General features: G+C 32.9%; 5 protein-coding genes across 5 annotated transcripts; 3 read left to right on the top strand and 2 right to left on the bottom strand.

Annotated features, from left to right (window-relative positions):
• Nucleotides 1-8625: 8625 nt before the first annotated feature.
• On the top strand, nucleotides 8626-10083 carry LOC133032232 (nonsense-mediated mRNA decay protein 2-like). The gene is made up of 3 exons (XM_061106105.1): nucleotides 8626-9132; nucleotides 9240-9578; nucleotides 9658-10083. Exons 1-3 carry the CDS (start codon nucleotides 8626-8628, stop codon nucleotides 9898-9900), a joined length of 1089 nt encoding a protein of 362 aa, XP_060962088.1. The 3' UTR covers nucleotides 9901-10083.
• Nucleotides 10084-10312: 229 nt separating this feature from the next.
• Nucleotides 10313-11449, top strand: LOC133032231 (uncharacterized). The gene is made up of 4 exons (XM_061106104.1): nucleotides 10313-10502; nucleotides 10600-10898; nucleotides 10990-11122; nucleotides 11267-11449. Exons 1-4 carry the CDS (start codon nucleotides 10410-10412, stop codon nucleotides 11447-11449), a joined length of 708 nt encoding a protein of 235 aa, XP_060962087.1. The 5' UTR covers nucleotides 10313-10409.
• An 11-nt stretch (nucleotides 11450-11460) lies between these two features.
• LOC133031911 (uncharacterized) lies at nucleotides 11461-12196 on the top strand. The gene is made up of 2 exons (XM_061105678.1): nucleotides 11461-11756; nucleotides 11857-12196. The coding sequence occupies exons 1-2, from the start codon at nucleotides 11461-11463 to the stop codon at nucleotides 12050-12052; spliced, it is 492 nt and encodes a 163-aa protein (XP_060961661.1). The 3' UTR covers nucleotides 12053-12196.
• LOC133031910 (uncharacterized) lies at nucleotides 12172-13680 on the bottom strand. Its single transcript, XM_061105677.1, has 3 exons — nucleotides 13418-13680; nucleotides 13069-13285; nucleotides 12172-12975 (listed from the first exon to the last, which is right to left on the bottom strand). The coding sequence occupies exons 1-3, from the start codon at nucleotides 13528-13530 to the stop codon at nucleotides 12550-12552; spliced, it is 756 nt and encodes a 251-aa protein (XP_060961660.1). The 5' UTR covers nucleotides 13531-13680; the 3' UTR covers nucleotides 12172-12549.
• Nucleotides 13641-14621, bottom strand: LOC133032230 (uncharacterized). Its single transcript, XM_061106103.1, has 2 exons — nucleotides 14105-14621; nucleotides 13641-13987 (listed from the first exon to the last, which is right to left on the bottom strand). Exons 1-2 carry the CDS (start codon nucleotides 14619-14621, stop codon nucleotides 13641-13643), a joined length of 864 nt encoding a protein of 287 aa, XP_060962086.1.
• Nucleotides 14622-15476: the final 855 nt, after the last annotated feature.

The following is a 15476-nucleotide window of genomic DNA, read 5'->3' as shown; positions in this document are numbered from 1 at the left end:
GGCCACACACTAGAGAGAACCAGAGAGAAGGAGAGTTGTGGATGGTGGTCACCGATGTTCGATGGTGGTTTCAGTGATTGAGTTTGGTGAGAACCAGAGAAAGGGAAAGAAAAAACGAGCTAGTGAAAAAGAAAAAATTACTGAATAAATTTGGGTGATTTTTTAAATGAAAAAAAGTAATTTGAAATGTATAATAAAATGTATCTATACTATGAATATTAAACAACTTAGATTTAATAAACCTCAAGCCGAATGTATTATTTTATTATCATAATAAACCTCAAGTAATTTTTGGAATTAATATGAAAATTAATTTCAATACAACTACTCGATACAAATTCAACTATGTAATTAACTAATGTATAATTCACACATAACCTTACCTTAATTACCTTAATAGAATCATACAACACAACTACTTATATATATTGTTCTCTTTCATATTCCAACCAATGATATGCTTCCACTCATTACATAATAAATATACTATGATATTACTTAGTGTTTGACTTTGACTCCTCCTCTTTACATATAATTCTTTTTGTAAAATACGACAAAAATTAAATAACTTATTTATTATAATGGAATTTATGTAAGAGTATAACAAGACAAGGTCAGCATCCACGTAATAATTATCTGCAGCCGTCCAAAATTTGTCAAACGCTTCTGATTGGTTAATGGATCAAATGGATGGGCCCACCATTAAAGGGCATGATAACGTGGACGTACCTCAATTGGCCACGTAGCTACTTTAGTAACCCCATGTGAGTTTGTGAGATTAAAATAATAGTTATTGTGGTCTATAATTGGTGATATTTTACTATTAATAGACCGACTTTTATTATCATCATTTTCATTGATTTAACCATTTTTTTTGTTGTATAATAATGAGTGGGTGCCGACAATAAAAACCTACGTATCTATCTCTAACGTTGGTTTGTTTTTTATTTATTTTTTGTTCTTTTTAAATTTATCACACATGATTTTTATAGTTCTAGATTGTTCTAATATACATTTCTTGTATATTTATATTTTTAATTAATACATTATGCTTAGTCAATTTCTCTTGTCTAAATTTACCTTGATATCCTTTTTCAATCCTTTCTAAATTTTTGTTGACAAATCAATTTTATTTTTTTTTAAAAAAAAAAAATATATACTCATTATATTTTGGAGAATTACTCTATATATTGTTTTTTTTACTTTTTTTTTTTAATTTACCGTTTGAATTTCTAAAGTAGTTGCAGCACTAGTTGTAATAGGAGTTTCTATACGATTTTTTATTACAATTTAAGTTGCAGTGCTAGTTGCAATAAGGATTTTTATGTAGAATTCCATAAAAATTAAAAAAAAAACTGTTTTAAAATGTAAAAATGAAAAAACTCATTTTACATATATATATATAAAAATATGTTTTGATGTCTTCCACTCTCAATAATATTCATAGATATCTTATATTTTAATATGTTAATGAAGAATTTTTCCTAAATTTTTACATATATTAAGTCGTAGTTTTAAATTTTTTAGGTTGTTAAAAATTCTTCATGAACTATTAGATTATTGTATTCAAGAATTTTCTTCTAATTCTGTTCAATTTTATGTACTAACAGGTATATATCTGACATGAACAGAAGCTTGGGAGTACAATTTAGTACATGTCAAAGTTCGAGAACACAATCCAATACATGTCAAAGTTCCAAGGACACAATTTAATACATGAACAATCATCATATTAATTAGACGTTCATTAGTAGATACTACAAAAAATTTTACTTTTAGTCACAACAAAATTTGTGACTAAAAGTAAAAAAGTTGTGACTAATTATTAATTAGCATTCTAATATTGTGACTAAAAGGTCCGTGACTAAAAGTATTAGTCACAAAAATTACAATTTGTTGTGACTAAATGTGGTTTTAGTCACAATACTTATTTTGGCTAAAAGTAAATTAGTAGGGCTGAACATCGGGCGAGTTTACCGGGTTTCGGGTTCGCGGGTTTCGGGTTCAAAAAAATGAAACCGAACCCGGACCCTAATAGGGCACGGGTTGGCAGGTTGGCGGGTCACGGGATGGCGGGTTCCGGTTGGCCGGTTGACCCAGTCAACTCGGTCAACTCTTTAAAAAAATTAATTTTTTATTCAAAAATAATAAAAATAACAATAAATTAAAATAAAATTTATATATATTATTAAAAAAAATTATATATTTCTAAATATAAATTATTTAATATAATATATATAAATTTTTAATAAAAAATTATATATAAAAATATATTTAATTTATATTATTTAAGAAAATAGATTTATAAAAAAAAATTAAGAGTTTAAATTTTAAAAAAAGTTTAGGATTTTTTATTTATAAATTAATAATTTAATATATATATATAAATTGTAATAAAAAAATAAAAATATATATAACATATTTAAATTGCGGGTTGGCAGGCGGGTTGGCGGGTTCAACCCGAAACCCGCTATTCCTAAAAACTCAACCCGCGAACCTGCCCGAAAGGGTACTGGGTTGAACCCAACCCGCCCGAACATTTTTTCAAAAAAAAATATTTCAGGTTCACCGGTTCGGGTTCGGGCGGGTTGCTCGGGTTCGGGTCGAACCCGCTAGAAATGTTCAGCCCTATAAATTAGTGATAACTTGTATCTAAATACTATGTTTTAGTCGCAAGTAGTTTTTTTTTGTCACCAAAAGTCACATTTAGTCACAAAAAATTTATATTGTGACTAAAAAATTGTCACTAGAAGTAGTTATTTTTTGTAGTGAAAATTAAACGAAAATTTTTGAATCCAACAATCTCAATAGTTTAATAGAAATTTTTGACAACCCTTAAATTTTTAGTTAAGAAGCACAATTTCGTATATGTCAAAATTTATGAAAGAAATCCAAATCAACAACTAATTGCAAATATTTATACCGTAAATTTAAATTTAATTAACTTAACAAAATTGCTCTCATTAATATAATAATTAAAATTTAAAACTCATTAAGGACATTGTATATTATTATTAAGGTGCAACGTGAACGTTCCTCGAAAATTCAATCCAGACATCGAAGTGGTCGGAGTGGAATGGTGAACGTACGGGAAGCTGTGGTAAGTAATGCTTAAAATTTAATATGCTATAATGTGCGATAAAATATAATTGGTAATCATTTCATTGTTATAATGTTATGTAGAAAAAGGATCTCGAAGTTGCAGATCCCCCCGCCACCGTGTTTGGATTAAATCTCGCACCAAGAGTCGAAAACTTGTCACTGATTACGACAAGGAAATTGCAGAGAAGATAGTAAGTATATATTAATCCTTAATTGAGTTCTACTCATGAGTTAGTGTATATAATTCATATACTAATTGCTTGAATATATGCGTGCATTAGGCTCAACTAGAGGAGAAGCTTAGTCAGGGACAAATTCAGGTCCAGGGCCAAAACGATATCCTGACGCAGGCGCTCGGGACACCGAAGCATCCTGGACGTGTCAGGGCTGCTGGGTATGCTATTACCTGAAATGTTATTTATTTAGTTACACAAATAAAATCGTAGCTAATTTGTATTTTATGATTTGTAGGTTCCTGACCAGGGCATCTCAACTGTTCAGCAGGAAGAAAAGGGAAGTGTCTGATGTTGTGGCTCGGCAAGCGAAGGAGATTGAAAAGTTAAAAGCCGAAGTCCAATCCCTTAAGCAGAAGAGAAACGCTGCCGAACAAGAGGAAGAAGGAGAGGTGGCTGGTGAGGCGTATGTTCCACAACCATACGCTCCTCAGGATGAGGTACAACCACAAACTTATGCTGAGGAGTTTATTTCCCTTAACAACCAAGGTATCCTGTACAATTTCGATGACCATGCGGCCCTTAATCAGCAAGTACAAATGATTAGTGGAGTTTGAATATCTTCAATATTCATCCGTAGTGAAGTAGGTTCTGCGAATATATGTGCTGCGGTGGGATGGATGAGCAAACTACTGTTATATATGTGTTATTTGTCGTTATACAGGCATGTTTAAAATTTTTGGGGTCATTCAATTACAACCGTTATGCTGCCGAAATTTCGGTAGAATTTGGATAAAATTTAATATATATATATATTATGTTCTGTTTTGTTTAGGGTCCACTCGCTCAACCGCCCTCAAGACGTGATGCGTCAAAGGGGAAAGCTCCGCTGCTTTCTCCACAAGGTCGTGGTGCACGGAAAGATGACTTGTTCACGGAAGAGAAGATGGCGTTGATCCCTAATTCGCTAAAATGGATGATTCATGAATTCCTGAGGCTCAAAGATAAACGTGATATAATCACAATTCCTGTCCCCCGAGGATTCATTGCACCGCGTACCCAGATCACGTTATCTGGAGAGGATTAGCAGCAGGTTGCTACGTGTGACTACATCGGCAACCAAGGAATGCTGTTTGGAATGATGTATACTCTTCTTTAATCTAATTAACCTTATATCAAATTATAGTCAAATTATTATAAGACACTAACACTTTTTTTGGCAGGCACATATGGGAGAGCATCAACGGTCTAAGGAAAATTTTCAAGTTTTACGACCCAGAGCTTATCGTAGTGCATGGGATCACCGATGAAGAAAAAAGTCAGTCGTTTGACGATGCGGCAAGACGATTAGCTAATTGGTTATCATTAATGAATAACAACCACCAAATGTTATTTATTCCTTGAAATATCGGGTAAACTTTATTAAATTCTTTAGTGCTAATTGTTCATTTCTATATTATGACTTCAAATTATTTTTATACTATCTTACTTGTATTCCAATATAATTTTCTAGGATGCATTGGACATTAGTGGTGGTTACGCTAAGGAAAATTATTCATTTAAACCCTGTAAAAGGCTGCCCAATTCCTGAAGAAATAGAACAAATGATCGGAAGGTAATAATTTAATGACTTCTTATTTAACAAATTTAAATTAACTAACGAATTGAAATGCTAATATAATTTTCCAAAATAGGGCATTCATGTATATAGGGAACGCACATGAGTATCTTGGCCCGTGGCTAGGAATTAACCAAGCAAACTGTCCAAGACAACCTAAAAACCAAGAATGTGGTTTTTATGTTTTGAAATATATCACTGACATCGTCGCACGTGCAAATCCCAGCCGTTACATACAAGATCAAAAAGCTGTAAGTTTTAATTTTTGATTATAGTATATATTTATTATAATAACAAATATATAATATACATATATATAAACTAACATAAATTTTTAATTTTTTTAACAGTTTAGGGGTAAGAAGCAATACGATCCAAAAACTGAATTGTTACCACTACAACGAAAGTGGATAGAATAATTGATGGCGGTGATTCACGGTGACGATTGAGGTTGAAAGGTCCAAGAATTTTTTTCATTATGTAATTTTTATAGATTAACTTGTAGTTAGATTTATTAACTTATTAATATTTTTAACTAATTTTACATTAGTGTTTGTGTAATATTTAATTATTTTTATGAAATTAAATTATGTATTTTACCTAAATTTAAATAATATTTAATTTACATTTTAAAAAATAAATATGTAATTTAAATTAAATAAAATAATATATAAATTAATAAATATATAATTAAAATTATATAATTAAATTAAAAAAAATTGAAAAAAACTGAAAATCGCTTGCTTTTGGCGTTGGTTGGTACGCCCCCTATGGCGTCGATTATTAGCTAATAACCGACGCCATAGGTACCCCTATGGCGTCGGTTATGAGCTAATATAACTGATACCATAGGAGTACATATGGCGTCGGTTCATATAAACCATTTAGCGTCGCCCTGATCAGCGTCAGTAGCGAATTTCGCGAAAACCGACGCTGAAAGGGCTTAAAAACTGCCTCTAAAAGGGGTTTTTGTAGTAGTGATTGAATATACAAAGTATCAAATTTATATTTTAATAAAATATAAAATACCAAATAGGTATATGTGGTATTATTCTTTAACTTCCCAACTGACATTCAGTTAAGTTAGTTAGTCATTAACTAACACAATTGTCAAAAATGACAAGCAAGCATAATGAGTCATTGGCCTATATGAAAAAAACTCAACTAAAAAAGGGAGAGAGACACAACATATAGTAGAAAGAGAAGTTAAAATAAAACAGATATATGAGAGAGAGAGAGTCGGGATTGGGAAATTGTATTGAGCAACATTGATAATTATATAGGATTAGTAAGTTAATGAGTTGGGATTATACCATGAATGATATACTGTGATTAGATTGATATTTTTATTTCTCATTAATAAATAAGGGTGGCGGTGCTTTTAAACTGGAGTAGGACCAAATTCACATTCAACTTTATATCTGAACCTGTATAATTCTCATGTGTTACTAGAAACTATCTAGATTTATCTCAGTATTTATATTTTTTGTTTGATATGTATTTTTTGGTTTTGTTCTTGATTTATTTGTTTTTTATTTAATATTTATTTATTTAAGTGTGATGGAATTACAAAAATTAATTCCTACATATAAATTTCCTACAGTATACATTTGAAAAATAATTAAATATATCTATTGTTAAAGATAATTAAAACCCTTTATCATGGTGACAAAGTCAAGAAGCTGACCATTAATTTGTGTTAATATTGAATGTTACTATTAGATATCTCAGTGTGTCTTTTATTGTGAGTACATATATATATCTATAGTATATATGAGATTTTTACACCTCATGTCAAAATTGACACCTTTTTTACATTTTTATCCTTACACGGTTTTTTAAACTTTTTTAACTTTTACATTTTTCAATTTTACTTTTCAAAAAGTTTAATAATTACAATTTTACCTTTTCCCTTCTTTCTTACACACGTACACGCACGCCACCTCATAAATCCTTTCTTTTTTTTTTTTTGAATTTTTCATTTACCTGATTCTTCCACTCTTCAAACCGAGCTTCCCACGATCACCATTATCAAGCCCTAACCAATTTCTTCTTCCCACGATCACCTTCTCCAAGCCCTCACCCACGTTTTTCTCAACCTACATTGTCATCCTCCTCTTTATTTTCTCTATATAAATGGCAACCACTAGAAGTGGTTCGAAATCACCATCTCCGGCGAAGAAAGTTTCTAAAAAATCCAAGAAGGCTCCAACTGTTACTTCCAAAGTCGAACCTAAGATGGGGTTAAAAAAATTGCTAAAAATTTAGTGGCTGATGTTCCAGAGACATCGGGCACTAAGAAAAGAGCCCCTCCTGTTAAAGTAGATGCTCCTAAGACTAAGAGAGCAAAAATTTCCAAGTCTGCACTCGATGTAAGTTTCTCTTTGTTGTTTTTAAATTTTTCTTTAGTTTTTTTCTGGTTGTTTTATTTCTGGTGTTACATTTGATGATTTAAAGTTTTCCCCATTTTTTGTTCTAGGTTTCCTCAGATTCTGATTTTGAGGATGAAGTGCATGGTGAGGACCAAAAGCCCAAAGTTGAATCAAAGGTAATTTAAATTTGCTTGGTTTCATTTTATTGTGTTAATTTTTACATGAGCTTTTTAGGTCACTGGTTTAGGTGTTTATTAGGATGTTTTTATGTTTTTTTGGTGTTCTTTATGTATTTCTGTCATGTATTGTGGTTGATGTTGTTTTGTTGTTTTTATTCAGTTGTTGTTTGGTTGTTGAAAAAAAACCCAGTTCAATTCGTATTTTGTCACAGTTTTGAATTGCTTTTCCCCATTGGTTGGTTATATGTTTATTGTGAATTTGTTTTCGGTTGTTTTACACACTATTGGTATTGAGAAGCATTTTACTAATTTCAATTGCAACAAGATCTTTCAGTGTTGTTTATTCTTTAGTTTTGTATATGTTTATTGTCAGTTTTTTCTCGGTTGTTTGTCACACTACTATTATCGACTACCATTTTCGAAATTTCATAACAACGAGTTTGTACAGTGTTGTTAATATTTTAGTTGTTTTTTTTTTTAAGTTGTGACGGTGTTGTTACCGTATTTTTGAAAGTTGTTTATCTCTTACATTTATCATACCGTAAGTGGTTTCATAAACGTTGTTTTTAGGTTTTTTATTGTTGTAATTTGGTTACTACATTTTTATATATTCATTGTTATTGTATCTAAGATTTGTTGCTTTTGTTTTTCTTTTTTGTTGCAGGTCCATGCTAGGACCTCAGTGAAGGTTGAAGGATTTGACCTACCAAAGAAAAATCCCCCTAAGGTGTCTTTTTTTTTAAAAAAAAATATTATTTTTATTATTTGTTTTCTATTTTTTTTAAGTTTTTTTTGTTTTTGTCCTGATTTATTTTGTTTATATTGATACAGGAATGGGATTATATTTATGACCAGAAGAATCTATTCATTGCTAAAGCCTTTTCCATCGCTACTTTCCGGGTGATAGAGAACATTAAGTCTTGTCTTTCGGATGTACGGCTTGAAATGTTTTCAAAAACTGTTTTGGTCATTTCCTTAACCTTCCCGATTTTAAAGTTCAACCCCAAGTGTTTCATGGGTTGTTGCTCGGGAGGTTCAGCAACCTAATGATGCTGAGTTGTGGGTAATGATACGCGGTGTTAGGCTTAGGTTTAGCATTGAGGAATTTGCATTGATTCTTGGGTTAGACCGTGAAGGTATTTGTAGTGTCTTAGATTTTAAGCAAGAGGTTAATAGTCTTTATGAAAGATATTGGCCAACTTCGTCCTCTATCCTTTAAGGAATCTGTTAGGGAATGTTTTACCACCAAGAGGTGGGGTGATTCTGATGAGGATGCTGTGAAGTTGGCAGTTTTGTATTTCGTGGAGTGGTTCTTGCTTAGTGGCACTAAGCATAAAAATGTACCCAAGTCTATTTTAGATGTTGTAGATAGTGGGAGGTACAATGAATTTGCTTGGGGCCGGAGTTCTTTTGAATTGACTATTTCCTCATTGAAGGGTAAGCTTGATAGTTGGGTTGAGGGGGTTAGGAAGGCAAGGAGTTCGGGAAAGAGGCCGAGTGTTTTTTACACTTTGATTGGTTGTCCTCATGTTCTTCAAGTTTGGTTCTACGAGTGTTGTAAGTACATGAAAGGTAAGTACTGCCAAAAGGAAAGCTCTCGTATTCCAAGGATCACTCAGTGGACATGCAATAGTCAACCTACTTTCAAAGTTTTGAAGACTACTATCTTTGATGTTTCCAAAGATAAGGTATATCTGTTTGTTGTAATTTGGTTTTTCAGTAGTTGTTTTTGTGTTGTTTTTCATTATTATTAATCTTCATAATTGAAATTTTAATTTTGGTGTTTTTTGATCAGCTGCAACTTTCAAATATGAGGCCCACGGCTGGTGAGTTCAAAGCTTTGAAACTGAGCAGTTTCAAGTTCGACACCGACTACAACTCTTACAAGAGTCTTCCTGTTCCCGAAGAGCCAACTGTTGCTCAGAGTGACATTTCTGTCAAGCTTGATGCCTTTTCTGAGAAATTTCATGGGTTGGAGGTCAAGATCGATTCGTTGCATACTTCCCAACAGAAGATTTCATCTGATTTGGTTGAGTTGAAAGAGTTTGTGTCTGCACAGTTTGTTTCTTTTGGTGCTCAGATGGCTTCAATGCAGACACAGTTTTCTACTGTTTTTGCCGATTCCTATGCCAAGGTATTTTAGTTTTTCAATAGTTGTTTTTCGGTTTTTTTTAAGTTGTTTTATACTAATTTAATTTGTAATTTCAATATAGGAAAAAGGCAGTGACTCTTCCAATGATGATGATGGAGGTGGTGATGAAGCAGATTTTGATTTAAATGAATCTGAAGAAACTGATGAAAATGAAGAAGAGAATGTTATGGGTGATGAGGAAGGGGAGGGTAGTGAAGGTGAAGAGAAGGATGGTCAAGCCGATGAAGATTCTGACTCAAAAGAAAAAAATGATAATGGCAGTGATGATGATGCCACTGATAGTGAGGAGAAGGTAGATAAGTAGACAATGTAACTAGGTTTTAGTTACTTTGTGTGGTTTATTTTGTTGTAAGTCCGTTTTAGGTAGTGCTCTTGTAATTCTATGTTATTGTTATGTCTCTTGTTATGTTTTATTTTTCAGAAATTTGCAACTATTTTCAGACTATTTATTTGTATTTATTATGTTATTTATATGGCTGTGTTTGTAGATTATGTTGTTCGCAATTTATTGTTGGTCTTCTTATTTTACTTGTTGTTTTTATTTTGTTATGTAGTTTTTTTTTAGTTGTTGAAGTCTTTCACAAAAAATAACTTCACTTTTTTCCATTTTCTTTTTCCTTTATTTTCTGTATCAAGAATTTCGTTGATTTCAATGACGGCCCTACTCAAATAGATGTTGAGGCTCTTTTGTTCGGTCAGGGTAAAAGCGAGTTGAGCTTATGGTAATGTTGCTTTTGTGTTGTTTTTTGGTTGTGTAAAGGTTGTTATTTTTTAACCATGATCTAATTCCTTTTTAATACCATATATAAACAGATGTCTTCAGATGGAATTGGTGGTGATCCTTGTAAACAGATTTCAGTTTCTGAAAATGTTGAGGTTACGGATCGTCGTCTTGTTTGTTTTGAGGTATATTTTTTTTTTTTTGGTTGTTTTTTAGTTTCTTCATACTTTTTGTGTTTAACACTGTCTATTTTCTTTCATTTTTGTGGAAAAAATATATTAGATGGGTGCAACAGGTCTCAATGTTGATTCTAACATTGAACTTGAAGATGACCCAATTCCCGTTGAAGAAACTCCTCCGGTTGACAAGAGGAAATCTAAGAAACCCATAGCGCTGACGTCTCCGTTTATGGAGTATGACTCTTCCATTTCTAGTTCTAAAGATGGTTCTGGTTATGGAGTTGTTAAGTATGTGGCTGGGTTGTGTCCTCTCGATGATAAGATTGGTGAAGATGTAGAACATAAAGACGAGATTGATTTTGACTTGTGGCTTGGTGAAGGACGCCGATCGAAGAAAGATCCGTAAGTGTTTATTTTCAGCATTTTTGTTGTGTTTTTGTATTTTTTGTTTTTTACTTTACTATTTATGTTTCATTTTTTTTTAAAATGTTAGGCATGATAAGGAGAAGGTTTACTTGAAGGGTAAGGATAAGATTGTTCCCCCTTTTCGTTTTGGCGTGGAAGATGTTGCAACCAAGATGTGGTTCCACAAGCTTGCATATCCTGGCCAATGTTTGACTAATTCTGTAAGTTAATTTATTTTTTCTTTTGATTTTTTTCAAAAATTTCAGTCTATAGTTTTCTTCATGTTGTTTGTTGGTTGTTTTTTTAGTTGTTGAAATATAATTTATTTTCTGATTTTCGAACATTTCTCATTTTTTATTGTTCAGCATCTGGACATCATTTTTTACTATCTACGTAAAAAAGGAAAGTATGCAAAGGAGCCAAAGGTTAAGTTCACAACCACCGATTGCTTATTCTTCAAAACCATTCATGCTTTGTATGAAAAATTTATTGCACAGAAAAAAAATCTTTCTTTGATAAGCACAACATGCCATTGCTTGATTATATAAGAGGTAGAAAAATGTTATGTGGTTCCCCTTGGCATTTGTGCGATCATGTTTTCTTTATCATCCATATGGAGACTGAATCACATTGGATTCTTGGTCGATTGAATATTGAGGAAAGGCGTGTGTACATGTACAACTCCTTGTCGACTGCTATGAAAGATAGTGCTGCTATCAAAGCTTGTCAGCCATTTGCGGTGTTGTTGCCCCACTTTTTTGCTTTGTTTGATGAGTTCAAAAAGGAAAACAAACCGGTTTGTTTAGACCCTTTCGAAGTTGTTAAGGTTGATGGTTTGCCTCAACAAACCTCGAAGTAAGTTGTTTTTATTTTTTATTTTCAAATGTTTTTAAAATTTGTAATGTTATTTTCCTTTTTTAAGTTTTTCTGCTGTTGTTTTTTGGTTGTTTTGCAGTGACTGTGGTTGTTTCGTTGCATCGTTCGCCGAATACTTTATTGATATGAAACCGATTCCTCCCATATTTGATGTTGAGAAACACCGTGATAGGCTTGCTGTGTTGTTCTATAAGTATGCTCGCATGAAAGAAGTGGAATTTATTGATAGTGAAGATGAGGCTCCTCCAAAGGGTCCAAAGAAGAATTTGTCTTAGTTATCTATTGGTTGTTGTTGGAAATACTACTTTTTTTTATGTAGCTTTTGTTTTTTCTATTACCAGATTATGTTCATAATCATAGACAAGTTGTTGTTTCTATCATGTTTTTTTCTTAATTGGAATTGGTTTTTAATTTGTTCATATTTTTGGATTTTTAATCTTTATATTTACTCTTAGTCATGACAGCATACTATTAACAACCTTATTACAACCATCTGACAAACAACTAAATTGCATTTGTAATCACTTTATGTAGTTTATTTTTCCTTCTTATTAATTTCAACCTTCTTCCACTCATTTAATTATTTAACTATAATATTTGATGTTCTTTTGTATATTAATGATAATAATACCAATTCCCTATTATCAATATCTCTCCACATAAAAAATCACAATAAAAAAATGTATGTAACAACCAATCGTAATATGCAGTATGTGTTTTCTAAATGTTTTAATATAGTTGTTTTTTGGTTGATGTGTAGTTGTTTCCACTTCTATGCTGTAATTCTTCTGCAGGTCTTTTTGTTATGTCCCTTTTGTCCACACTTGCCACCCTTTTTTTGTTTCTTTGTTTCCCAAGCTGCTGCCATTCTTCTTTTCCTCGGCCTTCCAGACTTGATTCTCTCCTTTGGAGGCAACACTATGATTTCTTCAAAAAAATCTGGAAGTTCCCATTCTCTTACGTTTCCAACTGGGTATACTGTTTCTTCATATGTTTGCAGCCATGCTTTTGATGTGTAGTATTGTGCACAGTAGTTGTATGTGTTTATGTTCAAGTCCTTCATGACGGCGACTGCATGGTTACATGGCATTTCATCTTTTTGAAATCTATTGCATGTGCACGTCTTCTCCTTCAAGTTTACTATTCTTGTTCTGTCTTCATCTATCACCTCAAACAGGTTCTGGTTTGCTGGTTTCACCTGCATGTTTTAAACCAACTTTAAAACAACCAAAAAACTATTCAAAAACAACTGTTTTTATTTTACTTTATGCGAGCGATAATCTGAACTTACTGTTAGTCGCAATGACTGTACATAGTTCCCTATGAGTTTTTTCTCAGATGATGGTGTCAGCCTTGTTGTGCATTTTTGTGCCTCCTTTCTATTATTGTATGTCCACTCTTGCATTTGTGCCCTCAAGCACTCCATTAATGTTGTCACTGGTGTTTCCCTTGCTGCTAAATTTGCTGAGTTCAGTGCCTCAGCTATGTTTGATGTCATGGTAGAGTACCTACAATTTGGACAGTTTCTGTCATAGTTCTACTTTTGGAAAAAAACTCAAACGCAATGCAAAAACAACGCAAATACAACGCTATAAATAGGTGAACATATCATTAATTTTATCCTTCTTATTAGTTTTCACCTGTTGTTTTCTGAATGATACCTTGACCATTTTTCATGGCCAATTTTCTCCAGGTACGGTCTTATGCGCTTATCCAAGTTGTCTAGCTCCCTCATATGGAATTCAAACTCCATTTCTGTGTAAGCTTTTGCAGCTGCAAAGAATGGCACTCTGAAATGCTTTGCATTTTTCTTGAATTTTGTTTTGAGGTTCGACAAGAGGTGGAAGATGCAGTAGCCATGTGTTATTTCAGGGAACACTTTCCTAGTTGCTTTGATGATGCTTTCATGTACGTCGATATTAGGCATTGACATTCTCGAACCCCGAATGCTTCTCTTATTTTTTTTAAGAACCACTCCCACGATTTATCGTTCTCAGAATCAACTATGCAGTATGCTAGTGGAAAAATTTTAGATTCTGCATCTTGTGTGTTGGCAGTGAGCAACGTGCCTCCATACGCGGCCTTTAGGAATGTACCGTCTACCACGATGATTGGTTTGCAGTTTGGCCAACCTTTTATAGCAGCATTCAATGCAACAAATGCATATTTGAAACTGTCATCATCATCTTTCTCTATGTCTATTAATGTTCCTGAATTTTAATCAAACAGGATTTTTTCAAACAACATGTACTCAACGAAATAACAACTCAAAAACAACTGTTTTTTCACAAATATTTTCAAAGTAAAATTTTTAAATTTTTTTTTACCTGGATTTGTTTTCTGTAGCATGTACAGGTATCTTGGCAAGAGATTGTACGACTCTTTAGCATTTCCATGTAGCTGGGTTTGTGCTCGCTCTTTATTACGCCATGCTTTCATGTAATTCATCTTTATTCCGTATTTGTCTTTCATTTCTGTCTTTATGTCTGCAGGGCTGCACTTTGTTTTCAGGTTCAAGAATTTTGGTTTTACAAAGTCTGCTATCAACTTTGATGTAGCTTGTCGTTGATCTCCAAATCTTATTGTAACTGCACATGTGTGTTCTTCTTCGTAGCTCCTTATTATGAATGTTTCTGTGTTTCCATTTTTTGTAGCCTTTAAACTCCATTTGCAGTTTGTGTCCAAACACACTATGTTGTATTCTTTTGTGCAAGATTTCACTACTTTGTATTGAAATGTCTTCTTGATTGCAAAGTAGCATAGTGTACTTATCAATGTTTCTTTGTCCTTGTAAATTTGCCCCTTCTCTATTGTTTCATGTCGTTTGTCATTGATGATCATCATTTACGTGTTGTCCACTTCCTCTTCTTCTTCTGGTTGTTTTTCTAGTTGCTGTACCATTTCTGCAGCCACAAGCTTTGCATAGTCGGTGAAGTCGAAATCTTCATCTACTGCTGTAGTTTTTTCTCTGTTGTTGTCTGGTTGTTGTATGGTTGATTCTGATGACACTGTTACTGTTTCTAGGAAAAATGCATCAACTTCACCAGATCCCATCGTCTGCGCAGAGATAGTTGTTGCTTGGAAGTTGTTGCCGTGTTGTTTCCGGAGTTGCCGCAAGTCTTCTGTCTTTGCGTTGTTCTCATACGATTCCATGATCATATTGTTCCACACCATTGTTTGGTTAGGTGGTGCCGTGTTACTGGTTTTGTTCACACACAATGGGTACCTTGTGAAATCAACCTCCTTCGTTAATAGCTTTATGTAGAACAACAGACTTTTGTCATCCTTGATTTGTAGTGGTTGGCCTCCTTCCTTCAGTTGATATTTCGAGTTGTAGTTGTGTTGATTCATGGTTGCATTGGAGTTCTTCCATCATTATTCTCATTAGTTCCTCAAAAGTGCACTTGGTCGAAATTAATTCTCCACTTGATTCATAATCAACATAGTTTCTGTTGTCATCCCAATGCCCATTGCTCTGCACCAATATTTGTAATGGTTCCGTTTCCTGAAATAATGTAAATTATTTACTTGGTTCAGTTTTTGTAGTTGCAAACAACTATTTTAATCTGTCAAAACAACCAATAAACAACTCTTTCCAACAATAACTTATGCATCTAACACTTTCATCTGACCGACTATTTATATAGGTTAAATCAACTATCAAACAACTATTTCAAAACTGATCACTAATTAATAACA

Source organism: Cannabis sativa, chromosome X (genome assembly GCF_029168945.1).
Source record: "Cannabis sativa cultivar Pink pepper isolate KNU-18-1 chromosome X, ASM2916894v1, whole genome shotgun sequence".
In the NCBI taxonomy this organism is placed as follows: Eukaryota; Viridiplantae; Streptophyta; class Magnoliopsida; order Rosales; family Cannabaceae; genus Cannabis; species Cannabis sativa.
The sequence above is the reverse complement of the archived record's forward strand: the minus strand, read 5'-3'. Positions and strand labels throughout refer to the sequence as shown.

What these genes read in the sequence shown, in the direction of transcription:
- LOC133032232 (XM_061106105.1), top strand. Translation starts at nt 8,626, where the DNA reads ATGAAAGATATTGGCCAACTTCGTCCTCTATCCTTTAAGGAATCTGTT. An exon ending in TTGATGTTTCCAAAGATAAG is followed by an intron (nt 9,133 to 9,239) that starts GTATATCTGTTT and finishes TTTTTTGATCAG; the next exon opens with CTGCAACTTTCAAATATGAG. An exon ending in TTGCCGATTCCTATGCCAAG is followed by an intron (nt 9,579 to 9,657) that starts GTATTTTAGTTT and finishes ATTTCAATATAG; the next exon opens with GAAAAAGGCAGTGACTCTTC.
- LOC133032231 (XM_061106104.1), top strand. Translation starts at nt 10,410, where the DNA reads ATGTCTTCAGATGGAATTGGTGGTGATCCTTGTAAACAGATTTCAGTT. An exon ending in CGCCGATCGAAGAAAGATCC is followed by an intron (nt 10,899 to 10,989) that starts GTAAGTGTTTAT and finishes TTAAAATGTTAG; the next exon opens with GCATGATAAGGAGAAGGTTT. An exon ending in GCCAATGTTTGACTAATTCT is followed by an intron (nt 11,123 to 11,266) that starts GTAAGTTAATTT and finishes TTTATTGTTCAG; the next exon opens with CATCTGGACATCATTTTTTA.
- LOC133031911 (XM_061105678.1), top strand. Translation starts at nt 11,461, where the DNA reads ATGTTATGTGGTTCCCCTTGGCATTTGTGCGATCATGTTTTCTTTATC. An exon ending in TTGCCTCAACAAACCTCGAA is followed by an intron (nt 11,757 to 11,856) that starts GTAAGTTGTTTT and finishes GTTGTTTTGCAG; the next exon opens with TGACTGTGGTTGTTTCGTTG.
- LOC133031910 (XM_061105677.1), bottom strand. Translation starts at nt 13,530, where the DNA reads ATGGAGTTTGAATTCCATATGAGGGAGCTAGACAACTTGGATAAGCGC. An exon ending in TATCATTCAGAAAACAACAG is followed by an intron (nt 13,286 to 13,417) that starts GTGAAAACTAAT and finishes TCCAAATTGTAG; the next exon opens with GTACTCTACCATGACATCAA. An exon ending in TACAGTCATTGCGACTAACA is followed by an intron (nt 12,976 to 13,068) that starts GTAAGTTCAGAT and finishes TAAAACATGCAG; the next exon opens with GTGAAACCAGCAAACCAGAA.
- LOC133032230 (XM_061106103.1), bottom strand. Translation starts at nt 14,621, where the DNA reads ATGATGATCATCAATGACAAACGACATGAAACAATAGAGAAGGGGCAA. An exon ending in GCTACAGAAAACAAATCCAG is followed by an intron (nt 13,988 to 14,104) that starts GTAAAAAAAAAT and finishes ATTAAAATTCAG; the next exon opens with GAACATTAATAGACATAGAG.